The sequence below is a fragment of the Marmota marmota genome, unplaced genomic scaffold (assembly GCF_001458135.2).
Source record: "Marmota marmota marmota unplaced genomic scaffold, marMar, whole genome shotgun sequence".
Classification (NCBI taxonomy): domain Eukaryota; kingdom Metazoa; phylum Chordata; class Mammalia; order Rodentia; family Sciuridae; genus Marmota; species Marmota marmota.
The window spans coordinates 28,292,149-28,310,774 of NW_026000249.1; the positions used below are offsets into that span (position 1 = coordinate 28,292,149).

The 18,626-nt window shown below is 35.9% G+C and overlaps 1 protein-coding gene across 1 annotated transcript in view; it reads right to left on the bottom strand.

Annotated features, from left to right (window-relative positions):
• Med14 (mediator complex subunit 14) overlaps positions 1-18,626 on the bottom strand; it is a 72,529-nt gene that overhangs the window by 34,053 nt on the left and 19,850 nt on the right. The window contains exons 11-16 of the mRNA XM_015488110.2: positions 12,662-12,787; positions 11,141-11,219; positions 6,849-7,008; positions 4,029-4,223; positions 3,524-3,658; positions 59-135 (exon numbers count right to left, since the gene is read on the bottom strand). Of these exons, the coding sequence (XP_015343596.1) occupies positions 59-135; positions 3,524-3,658; positions 4,029-4,223; positions 6,849-7,008; positions 11,141-11,219; positions 12,662-12,787 (772 nt within the window). The remainder of the gene's footprint in view (positions 1-58; positions 136-3,523; positions 3,659-4,028; positions 4,224-6,848; positions 7,009-11,140; positions 11,220-12,661; positions 12,788-18,626) is intronic.

The window sequence follows — 18,626 nt, forward strand, 5'->3', positions numbered from 1 at the left end:
GCTCTGGCACTGTGACTGCTACATGTGGTACCAAGTGAGACACATGATAGGGACTTACTTTAATAAGCGAATTGCATGGCTGAAGCCATCACCTTCAATTTGCACTCCTTGATGCGGAATCTCCAGATTGGATAACTGGAAAGACAAAAGTACACATTTTAACATACCATTAATTTTACAAAGGAAAGGAGCTGCCTTTACTATGTATTAGTGTCTCTATGTTGGTAGCATCTGTTTTACGGCCAGACTTTCCCAAAGTTAGAACCTTATGAGGCATGAGCAAATCCCCATCGTTAGATTCCTTGGGAAACTCATTAAATCCAGTGAAACTCAAAGCTGCCTCAGAGTCTCTAGTTTTTTCAAAACGCCTCCACAGGTGGCAAATCTTCCAAATTCAGGAGATTAACCTAATTTTTTTAGTGAGTCAAAAGTAATCCAGGGCTGGGGTTGTGGCTCAGTAGTAGAATGCTCACCTGGCATGCGCGAGGCACTGGGTTTGACCCTCAGCACCACATAAATGTAAAATAAAGATATCGTGTTTCCACCTAAAACTAGCCAATCCCTAAAAAACAAATGCCAAATGTCATCTTTGATATAAGGAGAGCAACTAAGAACAGAATAGGGAGGAAGAGCATGAGAAGAAGATCACCATTAAACAGGGTCGAGAGTGGGGAGGGAAAGAGAGAGAGAAGGGAAATTGCATGGTAAAGGAAGGAGACCCTCAGGGTTATACAAAATTACATATAAGAGGAAGTGAGGGGAAAGGGGGAAAAAAAAAACAAGAGAGAGAAATGAATTACAGTAGATGGGGTAGAGAGAGAAGATGGGAGGAGAGGGGTAGGGAGGGGGATAGTAGAGGATAGGAAGGGCAGCAGAATACAACAAACACTAGTATGGCAATATGTAAAAATGTGGATGTGGAACCGATGTGAATCTGCAATATGTATTCGGGGTAAATGGGAGTTCATAATCTGCTTGAATCAAATGTATGAAATATGATATGTCAAGAGCTTTGTAATGTTTTGAACAACTAATAATAAAATTTTTTTTTTTTAATTAAAAAATAAATAAATAAATATTTTTTTTAAAAAAAAGTATCCAGACTCAATTCTGGTAGTCCCAAACGAAGTAACAGAAAAATAAGGCAATTTTTCTTATGTAATTCTATTGTTTATTCCAAATGAAGTTTAAGTCATAGTTGTATCTTATTCCTAATCATAAACCATATTTTTTAGTTTATAACTTTGTCAAAATACATTTTGAACTATTAAGTCATTTTCTACATGAAACTCAAGAAAATAAAATTTCAAATTTATGCCTTTTCCCAAAGAAATTTCTCTCCCAACTAGAGGAGTCAGAAAGTCAGTTAAGACGACGAACGCAGGAATGGCAGCTGAAACCCCTTCCATGGAACCCTAAGCTGTTAAGGTATGCCAGAAAGCCATCGGATCCACCAAAGGAATACTTGCCACCTTTGGTGACATTGCTGGGTCTTCTATGACCGAGGATTTATACCTACCTTGTTCCAAAAAGAATTTAGGGTGGCTCTAAGTAACTCACTGAGGCCTGCTCTTTGGGAAGGGCAGAGGTTCAAAAACACCAGCTGCTGGGCAGTAGAGGTTCAGATTCAAAAGGAAATAAAGTGTGGGATGGTTCAAATGTTGCCACTATTCCATAAATCACAAAGATAAACATCCCCAGTGAGGTTAGATTTAGTTTTTTCACCTCAGTGTAAATTACTGTAAGCATAAAAAGGTGCTTGCTTTTGTCATAGCATAGCTAGAATTTTTCACTAAAAGAAAAAGTAGAGTGAGTTTTTACAAGCTTGACCAAGTTCAACGAGCATTATAGAATGTTCTGACGTGCCCCATGTGTATACAATACAGGAGTAAAGAGAAGACATACGTCTACAGGCATCAGTCTAGGTGGGCCTGCAAACACACATTCTTGCAAATTTTGGTCTATATTTGGGGAAGAGAGGACATAAATGCATTGACTGCACTGTCCCAGCACCATGTATCCTCCCTTCTGACTACGAAGGTAATAACTAAGTGACAGCTATATAATCCATCTAAATGACCTGATAAAAGAGTCCAAGAACATGGTAAGTAAATAGGAAATATGAATACCCTGTACAGTTTAGGAGCTATGGCCAGTTCCCAGACAGAAGGGCCAGGAAGGACATTCATCAAGCTCACTCACAGTTCTAGGAGCTGGGGGCCATCAAGGACATGAGGACCTATTTTAGGTGCCTGTTTCTGGGCTTGGGTTTCTCTCTGGGCTACTGCTGCTCTTTGCATTTTCTCACCTTATTCTCTGCCTGCAGATCCCAAAGCCCTCTGAAGCAGGGGCTGGTGAACAGTTCCTGGGCCCATTCCAGCCCACTGCCTATTTTCCATAAGTCAAGTATTACTGGAACATAGCCATGCTCATTTGTTTAAATATCAACCATGGCTGCTTCATACAACCACAGCATGTTTGGGTAGCTGTCAGAGACTGTGTAACCTCCAAAACCTAAAATATTTACTTCTGGCCCTTTCCAGAAAAGGTTTGCCAAGCCGTCTGAAGGCCTGAAAGCTATTTTGAAAATATCTTCCCAAGACCATCATCATTAGCCCAACCAAAAAAGTCCATGTTCATGTTTCCAGGTCTCTTCTTCATTTCCAATAACTTATAGAGAAGAGGATTTTTACAAAAACTAAAACTTTACACTAGAGGGAAATAATTAGGGTCTAAGTGTACAACTTTTGAAGGATAGCCAACCTTCAGCCAAACCTCTTTCTGGAAATACAAAAAATTCAGATTGTTAACCTCCCTTTACTTTCTTCTTCCCTTTCTTCTTTATTTTTAATTTTTTTTTTTTTTTTTAGTTGTCAATGGACTTTATTTTATTTATTTTATATGTAATACTGAGAATTGAACCCAGTGCCTCGTACATGCTAGGCAAGTGCTCTACCACTGAGCCACAATCCCAGCCACCTTTTACTTTCATGTTTGGGAATCACACTGACTACACAACTATATATTCTTAAAAGACACTGATTCTGCTTAAGTCCATTGCTTCTTCCATGTGATAAAAGAAAAAACTCAATATTCTTTCTCACTTGCTTCTCAGAAAGCAGCCCCATTTTATTAGTACTTAATATGCCCATCTTCACCAACTCAAAAAACAGCTGCCCCTTTGTTAAATAACCATTTCTAATAGGCTTAAACAAATGCTCCAACTAAGATGTAAAAGTAAGGTGCCAAATTCTTAAAAACTGTCCATTTTTCTAACTGGGAAGACTTTACTTTCCATTTACATAAAGAGCAGAAGGCTCAGAATCTGGAATACAGAAAGGAAATAATTAAGCCATGTTTTACATGTATACTATGAGAGGCTACTTGTAGACCCACGCTTCCCAAAATGAACAGGATGACAACCATCCTGGTTCTCCTAATCAAATCCACGTAACTTTACAATGAGTTTTAAAAAAAAAACCCTCCTTCATACAGAATATTGAGAATCATTCCAAAAAATTACCTCCAACCGAAGTCCTACAAATGGCATGTTTGTATCACACATGGCAACAAAGTGAGCTAGAACTTTATTGAAGGCACACGTTTCTCCTGATCGCTTGGTTTTCTTGGATTCTACTGGACATGGATCGTCACATACCTAGAATTCAAGTAAAACAGTACAGATGATGCAACTCAGTAAAGCAATCAAAGCAGTCACAAAACTCAAGGGTAACCAAAACAAATGTTAATGATTTCAACAAATGTTTATTGAGCAAATACTAACCTAAGCATTGATAATTTAGTTGAAAATACTGTGTGTTTAACAAAACTGCTTGTGGAAAATGGTGTATAATTAATTAAAAGAAGCAGTCGTATCAAGAGAATATAGAAAATTGTTACTTAAGTTCCACTGCTGCCCTTTAAAAAAATCTTATCTTTTCCATATTAAAAAAAAAAAGGGGGTAAAGAACACAAAAAAGGTAATACACTCATATAAATTCTATGCTCACTTCTGTATATGATCATACCTTACGCTTGGTTCCAGTTTTAGTCTGTTTCCCAGGTTTTGTACGAAAAATCAAGTCCTGGACATTTTCCTTGAACTGCTGCAGCAGAAGTGCCACCACAGGGCTGTCTTCACGATCGGTGGCATTCACGGACATGAAGTAGTACTTGTATGACAGCTGTGTAGGTTTATTGGGAACCTCCAGCATCTCCACAACCTAAAAAGGCCCAAATCAGAAATGAGAGTCAGAGAATTAAGTGTTGGGCCATGGGTGTGGCACACGCCTGGAAACACACTGACTCGAGGGCTGAGGCAGAAGGATCGCAAGTTCAAAGTCAGCCCCAGCAATATGGTGAGGCCGAAGCAACTTAGCAAGACCCTGTCTCAAGATAAAAAATTAAAAGGACTGGGATGTGGCACTGATTAAGCACCCCTGGGCTCAATACCCAGTACCAAAAAAGAAAAAGAAAAAAAAAAAGACGCATTAGATATTTTCTCCTTATAACAAGTATGGCTCAGAATTATACATCTAATATAAATTTTATACAGACAAATCAAACATGATGTCAAAAAGCATTACTAGTAAATATATACTGTTGTTTAAAAAACAGACCAGATTAAAGATTGATCTAAGTAAGCCAATCATAAACCATAGCAAATGGGACATTCAAATTCTTAGCAATAGGTGTTCTTGATATTCATGCTTCAGGTTATAAACTGAAAAAACAATTTATGTCTACTCCGGCTGCTAGATTTTCTAGAACAGTATCAATTTTAAATTGCCCTGCTGTCTCCCTATAACCATTAAAACACCTAACATTCTACATTATGGCAGAGAAAAATGATAACTATTTCTCACTGGGAAGAATATAAAAATAAACCCCGGTTTTTCAACTGAAAACTATACACTATGAGGACCAAAACATCAGCACTACTTTAAAATGATATGTACCAAGGACCATCCAAAGTGCCTTATAGACGTGAACACTTTTAATCCTAAGATTCCTATGTATTTATTTTTTTTAAGGAGGGAATTGAGGTATGACAATGTAAGTTACATGCCCAAAGTCTTACAGCTAAGAAGCCATGGACTCACACTAATGTTTGGCTACAGAAACCTGGCTCTTATCCACTATATGAGATGGTTATTTTTTTGTTTTTGTTTTTGTTGCGGGGTGTGGAACTGGGATTGAACTCAGGGGCACTTGACCACTGAGCCACATCCTAGCCCTATTTGGTATTTTATTTAGAGACAGGGTCTCACTGAGTTCTTAGGGCCTTGCTGTTGCTGAGGCTGACTTTGAACTCACAATCCTCCTGCCTCAGTCATACAAGTTGCTGGGATTATAGGTGTGCGCCACCGCACTCAGCCTCCTCTGTTCTTAATGTCCATGGTAGCAGTTCTTTTCATGTTTATGAACATATCACCCCTAAGTGATAAATCTGAACAATGTTGGAATAACCTATAAAGCATTGCTTTACCAATGGTCACTGACACTAAAACCTGAGCATTTGTTGATGCTAAATAAGGTCAGAAAATGAAAAATATACGTAACTTTCAAATTTTACTTTGTGTGTGGTTGAGTATTAAAAAAACCTATATGTATTCCCAGGCACGATATCACTTCATGGGCTAGGCAGTTCGCTGAGAACTGAAATAATAGCCCTTTGTTGTGTGTCACATCTAGTTCCACAGCAGGTGTTTTAAAATTCAGAAAAAAGTAAAATTCATATCAATGACAGACTTATAAGTCTATGTAGAGATATATCAGCCTACACGGGGTATCTTTTTTTGGGGAAGGGGGGCAGGGATTGAACTCAGGGACACTCGACCACTGAGCCACATCCCCAGCCCTATTTTGTATTTTATTTAGAGACAGGGTCTCACTGAGTTGCTTAGCACCTCACCATTACTGAGGCTGGCTGTGAACTTGCCAAGATCCTCCTGCCTGAGCCTCCAAAGCCGCTGGGATTACAGGACTATGCCACCACACCCGGCCACAGGTTATCTTTTTAAGATAGTATCTTTCAAAACTAAAAAATTCACTCCCATTATTTTCAAACAACAATCATGAATTAAAAATTTCGAATACCTTAGATTCTTAGGAAAAAGTATCTATTTGGTATATAAGAAATTTCTACAAGCAGGGAATGTATTAAAGTGAGCTCATATTCCAAATGCTTTCTAATTCTAACCAATTCAAAGACCTCAAAGAAACCAACTGGAAAACACCCAGGAAGAGTAAAAATTAAAAAGAAAGAATCTTATTGTATACTGCAATGTACATTCAATCAACCATGGAATATGCTTTCAATTAGAGATGAGAAAATAAAGCTCTATCAACCAGCCCATATTTAAAAGGCTGCTTTAAACAAGTTCATATTCAGTTAAACCAAATAAATTTATCTGACACCCAATCATCCAAACCTTCATAATAGTAGCTCTCAACTTTTTTCTTCTAATAGAGGAGATGCCTCAATCTAATCAGAAACTAGAAATCAATATAGGAAAGATTCTAGAATGAGAGATGGAGACGACCTTAAATTCCCCAACCAAAGCCCGACTTATCCCCTTTCCCGATCCCTACCCGCTGGGTTGAGAATCACTACATAAAAGTCAAATGTTCAGGGTTGGGGATATAGCTCAGTTGGTAGAGTGCTTGCCTCGCATGCACAAGGCCCTGGGTTCAATCGTCAGCACCACCAAAAAAAAAACAAACAAAAAAAAAGTCAAATGTTCAATAAAATTCATATGCAAAAATTAAATTAAACAATAAATCATTCATGATACTAACAGAATTACTGGACTTGATCACCCCTAATCACCCTTCTGCATACTTACAATGTAGTATTGTGGAAGACGGGTGAGTTTAATAAACAGCTTATTCTTAGAAAGGTTTCCAATAGGATGAGTAGAGTAATTGGAAAGCTGCAATGTCTCACTGCTTATTGTAGGCAGATGTTTTATAGATTGTTTGCAACGCTGTTGTCCAAGCCAAAACCTTAATTTAAAAAAGATAAAACACATCATAAGACTATACTTTTCAGATTAACTTCATGTTACTGATTTACAAATAGAATGAAGATCACAAAAAAACCAACAATTGAGCCAGGTGTGCTGGTGCACCCTTGTAATCCCAGTGGCTAAGAAAGCAGAGGCAGGAGTATCCCAAGTTCAAAACCAGCCTCAGCAACTTAGCAAGGCCCCGAGCAACTTAATGAGATCCTATCTTAAAATAAAAAATAAAAAAAGGGCTGGAAATGTGGCTCAATGGTTAAGCGCCCCTGGGTTCAATTCCCTGTACTGCCCCCCCCCCCAAAAAAAAACACCAATTGATATTTAACTGAATTACTAAAAGGACACATGACCATATCAATGAATTATTTCATCACAGTTCTGTGTTAGACTGTTAGTTCTCATTCTAGTTTAAGAAGTTTAAACTGTGATGTGAATAATTTTGATTATTTATAAGGCAAAATTAACTGTAAGGCTGAGATACTAGTTCAGTTTATTATAAGAAACTGCAGATTTCCTATTTAAAGACAGCACAAACTAATATCAATATTCTTTATAAAATGCCTAAATTATTCATAAAACGAAACAGAAAAACAATAAATAGGCATAAAAGTTTTTCTTTTATTTTTTTTGTATCATTAAAGATAAAAACCTCTAGTTTTTATATTATATATGCCTGGTATATCAAGCAGGTGCAAGTATTAATTACTTCCTCCCCCGCTCACTTTCAGGGAAGTCCCCATATTTCACTTTGATGCTTTTACTAGAGTATTCTTATTCCTTTTATTTGTTTATCTATCCTTGATGCTAGCATACCACATAATCAAATACGTAAAAAAGGGATAAAATGACTGGTTCACAAATTCTCACTAAAGCACAATGAGATAACCATGTTAGAATTTTCATAGCAATATAACAATGCCAAAGTGTCTAAGCTCATGATCACCAGACTTACCCGCCTTACTGAAAGGCCATAGATCAGTCTGGGTGCTATTACATTTGCACAGTGAACTGCATGTGGTACAAATCACATACTAGTTATGTGCATTAAAACCATGTTAGAAGCTGGGAGCGGTGGCACACACCTGTAATCCCAGCACCACAGGCAGGAGGATCATGAGTTCAAAGCCAGCCTCAGCAATAGCAAGGCACTAAGCAACTCAACAAGACCCTGTCTCTAAATAAAATACAAAATAGGGCTGGGGACATGGCTTAGTGGTTGAGTCCCCTGAGTTTAATCCCCAGTACCAAAAAAACAAAACCCCAAAAAACACAATTAAGATAGATATATATTATGTCTCATGATTGGTATTATCAATCCAACCTAAATCAGTTAAAAGAAGCAAGAAACAAGATTTTTGTCATATCAAAAATTCAAATGAGGGGCTGAGGTTGTGGCTCCGTCCGTGGTGGAGCACTTGCCTAGCACTAGTGAGGCTCTAGGTTCGATTCTCAGCAACTCATAAAACAACAACAACAAATAAAATAAAGGTTAAATTATTTTTTTCCTTTTTTTGGTAGTGCTGGGGATTGAACCCAGGGCCTTGTGCATGCAAGGCAAGCACTCTATCAACTGAAGGTTAAATTCTTTAAAAAAAAAAAAATGTAAACGGATACACAAGGTAGTCTTTTCAAAGTATATGTTGAACTGCTATTTTACTCTTGATTTTTTTGTTTTGTTACTTTGATTTTTGATTTGTGGAACCAAAACCAGAGTGATGGTCTACACTAATTGCCTGCATTGTATGGATAATGTGCAGTTTCTATAATTTTCTTTTTTCCTCTTACATTTGTTCTAATTTTATTTACTGAAATGCAATTTTATGTCTGTTGACTCTAGTAATGAGAATTGGAGCTTATATTTTGATATGTGTTTTCATTTTTTCCTCTAGAATTCATTGTTGTTGCCTAACATAAAGAAGTTATCACATGAACAGATGCTCAATATTATTAGTCATTAGGAAACTGTAAATTAAAATCACAATGAGATACCTAGTCACACTTAGCAAGAGGCTTATATTCAAAGACAATGACAAGCATTAGCAAGGACATAGAAAAATAGAAACCCTCACACATGCTGATGGGATTGCAATATGACACGGCCAGTTTGGGAAAGAGTTTGGCAGGTTCATTAAAAAGTTAAACATAAACTGACTATATGCCCCAGCAATTCCACTCCTGGGTGTGGACCAAAGAGAAATGAAAATGAAAGTTCACACATACACTTGCTATGAGTAGTCATAGCAGCATTAATCACAATAGCCAAAGAGTGGAAACCACCCAAATGTCCATCAGCTAATGAACAAAACAAAATGTGGCATATATATATACAGTACAAAACAATTCAGCCATAAAAACAAAGTACTGGCACATGTTACAATATGAATCCTAAAAACATGCTAAATCAAAAAGCCAGTCACAAAAGAACCTATATCTTATGATTACCTTTATATGGAAAGTCCAGTAAAGGTGATTAGCTATAAATGGGCAACTTTTTGTGGTGGTGGAAATGTTCTACAATTGAACTGTAGTAATGGATGCAAAACTTGGTAAATTTACTACAAATCAAAGTATATATACTTAGGATGGGTAGAGCTTATGGCATATAAATCATACCTCAAAAAGTTGTCTTGAAAAATTTATCCTGTGACAGATTACTGATAAACTGGCCATTCATCATAGAAAACTTGAAAAACACTATTGTTGTAAGTAACAATCAAGAACTTTTCTTATAAATAATGTTAATTAGAATAAAATATATTTCATGTGTGCATAATTTTATCAAAATGGACTCTACCATCATGTATAACTAAAAATAACCATTAAAAACAAACAAACAAATAATGTGAGTTAAAATACATATATACACTTGATAAGTTAAAGGCTTCTGGGGACTTAGCTTTCTAATTTTAAGTTATATTTCTTCTACCTTTTTAAAATATACTTTTTTATTTTTTTAGTTATAGATGAACATGATACCTTTATTTAATTTACTTATTGTTATACAGTGCTGGGGATCGAACCCAGTGCCTCATACATGCTAAGCAAGTGGTCTATCACTGAGCCACAACCCCAACCCTTAAGTTAGACTTCTGATAGTTACAACTGACAGATAAATAATCTCAAGGCATTGTAGCATGCATGAATTATTAAGCATGTTAGGCATTTAAACCTTGCTTAGCCAAAGGCACAAAACTGACACTAAAACACTAAAAACTGTTGTAAGTTATTACCAGATTATTAACCATAATATATATATATTTTTTTATAATCAGATAGACAGCTGCTCAAAATAGAGGCTCATATGTTACCTACTGCATTAAAAATCATGCCCTGTTAATTAAAACATTACTTAATTATAATAAAGTCTTCAAATATTTATACAAAATCAAAAACAGCAAAAGGAGGAGGAAGAAGGCTAGAAGACAGAAACAAGAGTGTCCCCTGAACAGTCCTTCTGTTGGCTTCTGGTCTTTTCCCCTACATCATTTGCCAGTTTTTCATCTCTGAAGTTTATTTTTAGTCCCTGGAATCTTGTTTTATTAATTTTTATAAAAGAGTTTGTTGGAGCTGCCATAATGGCACCTTTGTGTACCAAGGTGGTAATGAAGCCCCATAAAATTATCTCTAGCTTCATTTTCAATTTCATTTAGTTTAATAGGATCACGTACTACCACACTTTGAGACAAAAGGAATGACGGTATTAGAGAAGCAGAAATGACTAATTCTGACAGTGTCAGCTGGTACATTCATACCATGAAGATTTTCCTGGATAAAAACAAGTAAGACTCTATTAGAGAGAAAACTTGATTTAAAAAAAAAAAAAAAAATCATTGTATAAGTGATCTGGAAAGTGCTTGTATAGGAGGAAATGTGGTATGGAATGAAAGTTGAATGTCATGCCCTTCATACCTATATCTGCTCTAGAGGGCAATTTAATATGAGGCGCTGCCATCTTGGATCTATTCCAAGAGAATTTAGATTCTCAAAAGACACTCAAGTTTCATGTCATAAAACTTAAGGACAGTGACTGATCAAGAGTGGTGATAGAGAAGAAAATATATCCTGTCAAATAGATTTCCATTTTTAGTGTTGAGCTAAAATACTTAAAAGCTTACTTAAGTTGCTGAATCCAAGGAATGATCCGTTTCATGTCATCATTAACAGACTTTTCCATGTCATCCAGAGTGGCTTGGTCTACAGAATAAAGTACTTGATTAATTAATTGCTTACATGAGAAACAAAATCTTTATCTACATAACCCCAAACCAAAGTTAAAATTATTATTTTAGGCAGAAAATCATGTTGTTCTTCAGTCAGAGAAAAACTAAATAAAATGCATCATAAGGTACATATCAACCTAATCTGTTTTCCTTCTTTAACATTTTAGCATATTTATAGATAAAACAACTAACAGCAAATGTGTACTGGCAAGAAGAACAAGTAACAAATACACAAATAATTCTTTCCCTTTATTTTAATTACCAAAACTCTCATTCTAGTTTATTAGCATTTTCAAGTTATATGTATTTAAAATTTATAATATTACTAGACTAAGAGCCTTAAACATTATTTAAAAAAAAATTCCACTGAAATGTTTATTTACCAAACACAAATGATGTCTGACATAAACAAGAGCTGGTGTAGAAAGATTAGCTTGCTATATATCCTGCTGAACTTTTAGTAGCATTAGAAAAATGCTAATAAATAAAATACTGAGTAAAAAAAAAAAAGCAAGATACAAAACAAATTCAATTAGTGGGAAAAAAGCATAGAAAAAATGATAATATCAAAAAAACAAAAGAGCATTGTTACAGAATGAATTGTGTCCTTTCCCCCACTGAATTCATATTTTTGAAGCCCTAACCCCCAGTGTGATAGTTGGTGAAGGGGCCTTGGTAGATAATTAGGTTTCAAAGAGATCATGAGGCAGGGTGCTATGATTCAAAGCAATGATGAGTCCTGCTTTCCATGAGCAGCTCATATATAAATCTATATAGCCAGAAATGTGACCAGAAAACCCCTTATCTTCATCAATCTATCTTGCTTAATATTAATATCAAATGGCAAATGTGTTAATATATTCAAGAATACCATTTAAGTAGCAACGCAAAAATACTGTTCCTCGTATTTCATTATTTCTCAACACCAATTTAGTAAAGTTAGAAATCAAAATTTTTAAATTTTCTATTGTGCTTAAAGCAGAGATAAATACTTTCCTCTAGAACTCTGTATCTCAAAAGTCATCATAGGTATTTATACTATCATAACTATGTTCTCCAGCCATGAATGACATTAGAATCTCTTGTAGTAGTTTCCATGTCACCCAACTATTAGTGGTAAAACAGAAACCATCTATTGGATAAATTAATCTAAGCAACATCAGTTATCAACATTATTACTTTTACAAAAGAGAAACAGCATAAATGCACTTTTTATTGGGAAGTTTAACATCCGGTGCAAGAAAATCCAAACAAGGGTAAAAACAGGGCTCCAAGGAACAGATGGCAGCCAGTTATTCCTTCCATATCTACTTTAAACACTCACAAACACCCGTTCCAATACCTAAAGGCAAAAAAATTTTATTTTGTTAAATTTTTTTTTCTTACACTGAGTGATTATATCATTTAATAACTTACCAAGTCCATAAAGCATCAACTGGAACATCCCAGAATGCAAATCTACAAAAATGTGCAGGCATTCCGAATTACCACAGGGCTCTAAGATGGGGACGACGAGAGCCGGAAGTGCAGTCTCGATGGAAGCTGAACAGGTAAGAATTTAAAATTATTTTTCTACCTGAATATTTTCCAAAATATATATATATCTCAGTGAGTAGAAACACGATTGAAAAATTAGAAGAAAAAGATGATTCTGCTAAATTTGGAATGGAATTATTGTCAACTAGGATGAATGCAATTTTCAAAATGAATGTTTCAACAAGCTACCCTTTTCAAATATTACAGGGGGAAAAAAGCCAAGATTCCTTAAAAAGTGTTTAAAAATCTAGTGAAAAGTCAATCTCATCACTTAACTGAGTTCTGGATTTATTTTCATGCAGTGGTTATAATAAATAAACTTTTGTGGATTTTCTTCTTGATAATGGTTGAAAAATATCAAGAAGAAAATTAGTTATTTGGGAAACAGAATAAATCTCATCTATAGGCTGAAGATTTTCAATGTCATTCTTTATTTTATAAAGTGTTTTTCTGGCAATTAGGGGCCAGGTGTTTCCAGAAAGACTTGAAAACCATTAAACATTATTGATGGCATAGGGAAACATTCTTTTCAAGTCATTTGTGCACCGCATTTTCAAGTCACAGATGAAACAAGAATATAAGCAATTACTAAACACAAATCCCAGAGCTGACAAGATACTTGATCTAGAGGATTACAGTATTTCCACTAGCCCAATTCACTTTTCCCTTAATCCCACAAGTTGGTAAAATGAAATCCAGTAAAGAGCAAAGCGCACTAAAGAATTTCCTCTTCTGGTTACCAAGTTCCTCTAAAGCTACAGTACAGAAGGCAGGCAGGGAGCAAAGTGAGGGCACAGGCCTTTCCACTAGGCACGACTCCTCTGTGCCACTTTATAAACCAAGGACAACAGCATCTTCCCCTCCATGACACAGGTAGTTAGGAGGAAAAAAATAACAAGTCTGGGCAAGTGCCTTTAAAAAAAATAAAGTGGGAACCGGGTGTGGAGGTCCATGTTTATATTCCCAGCTATGCGGGAGGCTGAGGCAAGAGGTTTGAAAGTTCTAGGACAGTCTGGGCAACTCAGCAAGATCCTGTCTCAAAATTTTAACATATTTTAAAAGAGCTGGGGATACAGCTCAATGCTTGCCTAGCATGTGTTTAAGGTCCTGGGTTCAATTCCCGATACGGAAAAAAAAAAAAAAAAAAACTGGGGTATAGCTGAGGCCCTGGATTGAATCCCCGGTACCAAAAAGCAGAGTGTGTTCAACAAATGAACATTATCTGTATTCCCTTATGAATTGAAGAAATGACCCAAACCCACTTATGAATTTGCAATACTTTGGGTAGAGTTAGCATTAGTACTAAGTATACAAATTATCAAATTAATAAAAGAATGTAGGAGCATTTAATGAAATGAAAATAAATTGCTTTCAAGTTCATCTAGCACATATTTGTATACAAATGCTTAAGATCCAGGTGCTGCAGAAGTTTCACCTGAGGGGGTGGGAGAACAAAAAGGCACACACAGGAATTTCTTTTATAAAATTATAAAATTTTTATAATTCAAATCAATGATGTTTTGCTACACTTAACTAAATCAAGTAATATAATAAGAAAGTACTTAAATTTGAAACAGGGTTGCTGATTTTTAAAACAATCACAGTTGCGATTACTGTGAAACTATTTCTAAAATGTAGCAATGGAATAAAGCTACTTCTGGGAATTGGGATAGCAATTATAGTTACAATCTATCAAATTTTAGTATTCTCAAAAACACAGAGCACTGGTAGAGAACACAGTCCAAAAGGGAGAAAATCCTTAGATACATGTCTATGAAAATTTTCTATTACCACCAATGTCCATATTTTTCTTTACAGAAAAATGAAAGGAAGTAACTAAGGCCAATCAGGAATGGCTGTTCTGAACTGAACACTTGCCCTGATTCAGATGCTGGAGGGTAGACTACAACACAAAGGAACACAATTTGGCTCCCAAGAGTCAGGCAACTGCTGTGAACTGGGACATATCTGGAGTCACTTCTAGCACCTCACACTGTCTATTTCGATCTTCTCTCCAAAGTCCTGAGCTTCTTCTTCCCTAAGCCATTTCTGCCTCCACGAAACCACACATTGCCATCTGAGCTGTCTAAAATGTTTAGCTGTGTGTTCTCCCTCCGCCCCGCCCCCCATGCTCTAATCTTTATGCTACTCATTTGCTCAGGTTATTCCAGTTAGGAGCTGGAAAACATTCCAGCTGCACTAAGGGATTCCAAGAACAGACTACATTTCCCACCACAAAAGAGATCAAATAGGACCACGTGAAGAGTCTAAATTCATGAAAGTGAATTTTTAAAACAAATTATACCTGAAAATGGTGGATCGGCAGACCTTTTCCTCTAGCAGTTGTATTTGCAGAATGCCTTGATTAAAGCAGGACTTGGGACCAACCCTATATGCAAGCTCCTCCCTTGCCTCCAAAATCACTGTCCGTGAAACACTTGTCCCTAACACTGAGATCACACACACCTAGGGCTTGAAACCCACTGCTGTAGCATGCTGCTACTAGAGTTAGCTAAGTCTCAACTAATATCCTCAAATCACAGATGGAGAATGGGGCCCAGATACGTAAATGACTTGTTCAAGGGCACATAGCTGAACTCAGATCTTTTGGCTATGCAAGTAGTGACATCTCTACAAATGCTACTAAAGAGAAATCTTCTGCACTTAGATGAACAGTACACAAAACCATTTCTATGTAGACATAAACTTGGCTTGCTTTTCAGAATAATTTAAATATCCTGGCAATCACACTAATTTCGTTTTATTGTTTGATACCGGGGATTGAACCCCAGGGACGCTTACCCACTAAGCCACACCTCCAGCCCTTTTTAAAAACATTTTGTTTAGAGACAGGGTCTCACTAAGTTGCTTAGGGCCTCCTTAAGTTACTGAGACTGGCTTTGAACTTCCAATCCTCCTGCCTCAGTCTCCCAAACTGCTGGGATTAAAGGTGTGCACCACTACACCTGGCTTGATTTTACTTTTTTTACTTACTAAGCTTTGTTTACAGATGATACCAAAGTAAATCAATCTATCAAAGGATCACAAACCTTATTTTATGGAATCCTAAAAAATAAAATTTTAGCATTTTACTATTTTAAAAACTTAGAAATTAAAAAAATGAAGATTGCAAAATGCTTAGTCTTAAGTCTTAATTTAAGAACAAAATGGAAGTTTCAACAAAGGTGAAAAAGTAATAGGCAAAAACAGTCTTCAACAAATGTTACTGAGATAATTGCTTATGTTCATATAAAAGAATGCAGTTGGACCCCTACCTTATACCAGTCACAAAAATGAACTTAAAATGAATCATGGATCTAAATGTAAAAGCTAAATATGAGATGAATAAAAGAAAACCTAGGTGTGTATCTTTATAACTTCGGGTTGAAGAAATGCATTCTTAGGCTTGATGCAAATGCACAAGCAACAAAAAATAGATGAAATTAAACATCATCAATACTAAAAACTTGGCCAGGTGTGGTGAGGTGTGGTGGTGCTGACTACTCAGTAAGCTGAGGTAAGGGGACCACAAGTTTAAGACCAACCTAGGCAACTTAGCGAGACACTGGTCAGCGGATGGGGGGGACCTGGAGATGTTGCTCAGCAGTAGAGGGCTTGCTTGGCATGCACATGGTCCTGGGTTCAATCCCCAGGATCACCCTGATGCCCCGAAAAAAATAAAATTCAGTACTACAAATAAATGATGCCATAAAATGAAGAAACAACCAGAGAAAAATGTGAGAAATTCTTGTAAATCATGATATATGAAAAGGGACCTATATCCAGAATATATAAAGAACTTTTACAACTCCATTAAAAAAGAAAAAAAAAATTACAAAATTGGTAAAGTATCTGAAGAGACATTTCTCCAAAGAAGATATATGGAAACATGTTCAACAATCATTAGGGAAATGCAAGTCAAAACCACAATGAGATACCACTTCACAATCACTAGAAACAAAAAGACAACAAGTGTTGGTAAGGACGTGGAGAAGACAGAACTCACACACTATCATGGGATTGTAAAGTGGTGTTAAACATATCAAAAGGTTAAACAGAGTTACTACATGACCCAGCCATTACACTGCTAGGCATATATCCAAGAGAAATGAAAATGTATGTCCACACAAAAACTTGAAGCATCATTCACAATAGCCAAAAGGTGGAAATAACCACAATGTCCAGCCATGATGAATTAATAAAATATGGAATATCCATACAGTGTATTATTTGACAATAAAAAGGAACTATTGAAACATGGATGAACCTTGAAAATATTATGTTAGAAACAACATGCAAAAGACCCCTGATTATATGATTCATTTATGTGAAATGTCTACATAGGCAACTCTGTGAAGACAGAAAGTAGGTTGGTAGTTGTCAGGAGGTGGGGGAAGGGTAAATGGGGAGGAACTGCCAATGGGTGCAGGGTTTCTTTTGGGGGTGATTCAAATGTTCTAAAATTAGACTGTTATGATGGCTGTATGACTCTTTGAGTACAGTGAAAACCATCAAATGAGGTAATCCTATGTGAGTTACATCTCGATAAAGCTGTTAAGAAAAAAGAACAAAGGGGGGATTCAGCACCCTTCCTAACCCCAATGGGTTTCAATTATACTTTCTGATCATAATTTTTAGCCATGTATTCAACATCTTTGCTTCAGATATTGGTGGAGGGGGTTCCCACTGAAGCTAATCATTAAGATTATTAAGCACTGACAGTTCTAATGTTGAACCCTGATAAGGCTAATGGACTCCCATCCATTCCTTGCAAAGTAAGATTTAATCAATACATTCAGCAGAGTTCTGGTACACCCTTTCTTTTTTTTCTTAAGGTCCATACTTGCAATTCCATTAAGATGCCCTTCCCTTAATCTCTTTAAAAATGTAAGCTAATACTTTGGCTTGTCTTAGATCCTCCTTTTCACATCTATTATTCATTTTTCTTGAATGAACATATATCTTTTTATTGACACAAAATAACTGTACATATTTATAGGGTACAACGTGATGTTTTGCTACATGTAGACATCGTGTAATGATCAAATCAGGATAATGTAGCCATCACCTTAGACATTTATTATTTCTCTGTGATAAGAACATTCAAAAAAACTTCTTTTCTATTTTGAATGTTGTAGCCAAGTCTAGTCATGCCGCTATGCAACAAAGCAGCAGAATCTATTTGAATGAATATTGTAATTTTTTCTGACTTGGCCTTTTCTTCAAAAGTGCCTTTATATACTTTTGTTCAAAGTGGCTTTAATCCAGGTTACTAATATACCTAAGAAGCTGTTTTTAAGTATAATGGATTGAGCTGGGCTTTGTGATGATGATAAAATGCAGTATCTTTGCTACTAGCACTATTAAGACTTCCTACTTTCACCTACATCATCTTCTTAATTACCTTCCTACCTTCCTACTTCACCTTACATCATCTCACTTAATTAACTTTGCGAGTGGGGCACAAGGTAATCATGGTTAAAACAATTGGGGTAGCATAGTAAACAAGCTCATTATGATGTGAACCTATATAGAATGAAGGGTTTTGCTTTCTAAACGATTGACTTGTCAATTTGGAAGATTTTTCACTCTGTTTTTAAATGCATTTCTTATTTTGAACCCTGTTACTATATTAACAATCCAAAAAAAAATTGTAAAGGGATGAAATTCTTCTTTACTCAGTTGTATTTTTATAAATATAAATACTTGGAATGCTGCCTCATCAGTAAAAGAAATAAAATTCATGTTTAAAAGCTTCCATTTCAATAGTAAAAAAAAGTTTGAAACAGAGGCACTATGCAAACATTTCAAAAATGAGGCCAAGCAAAGAAAAGAATAAAATAAA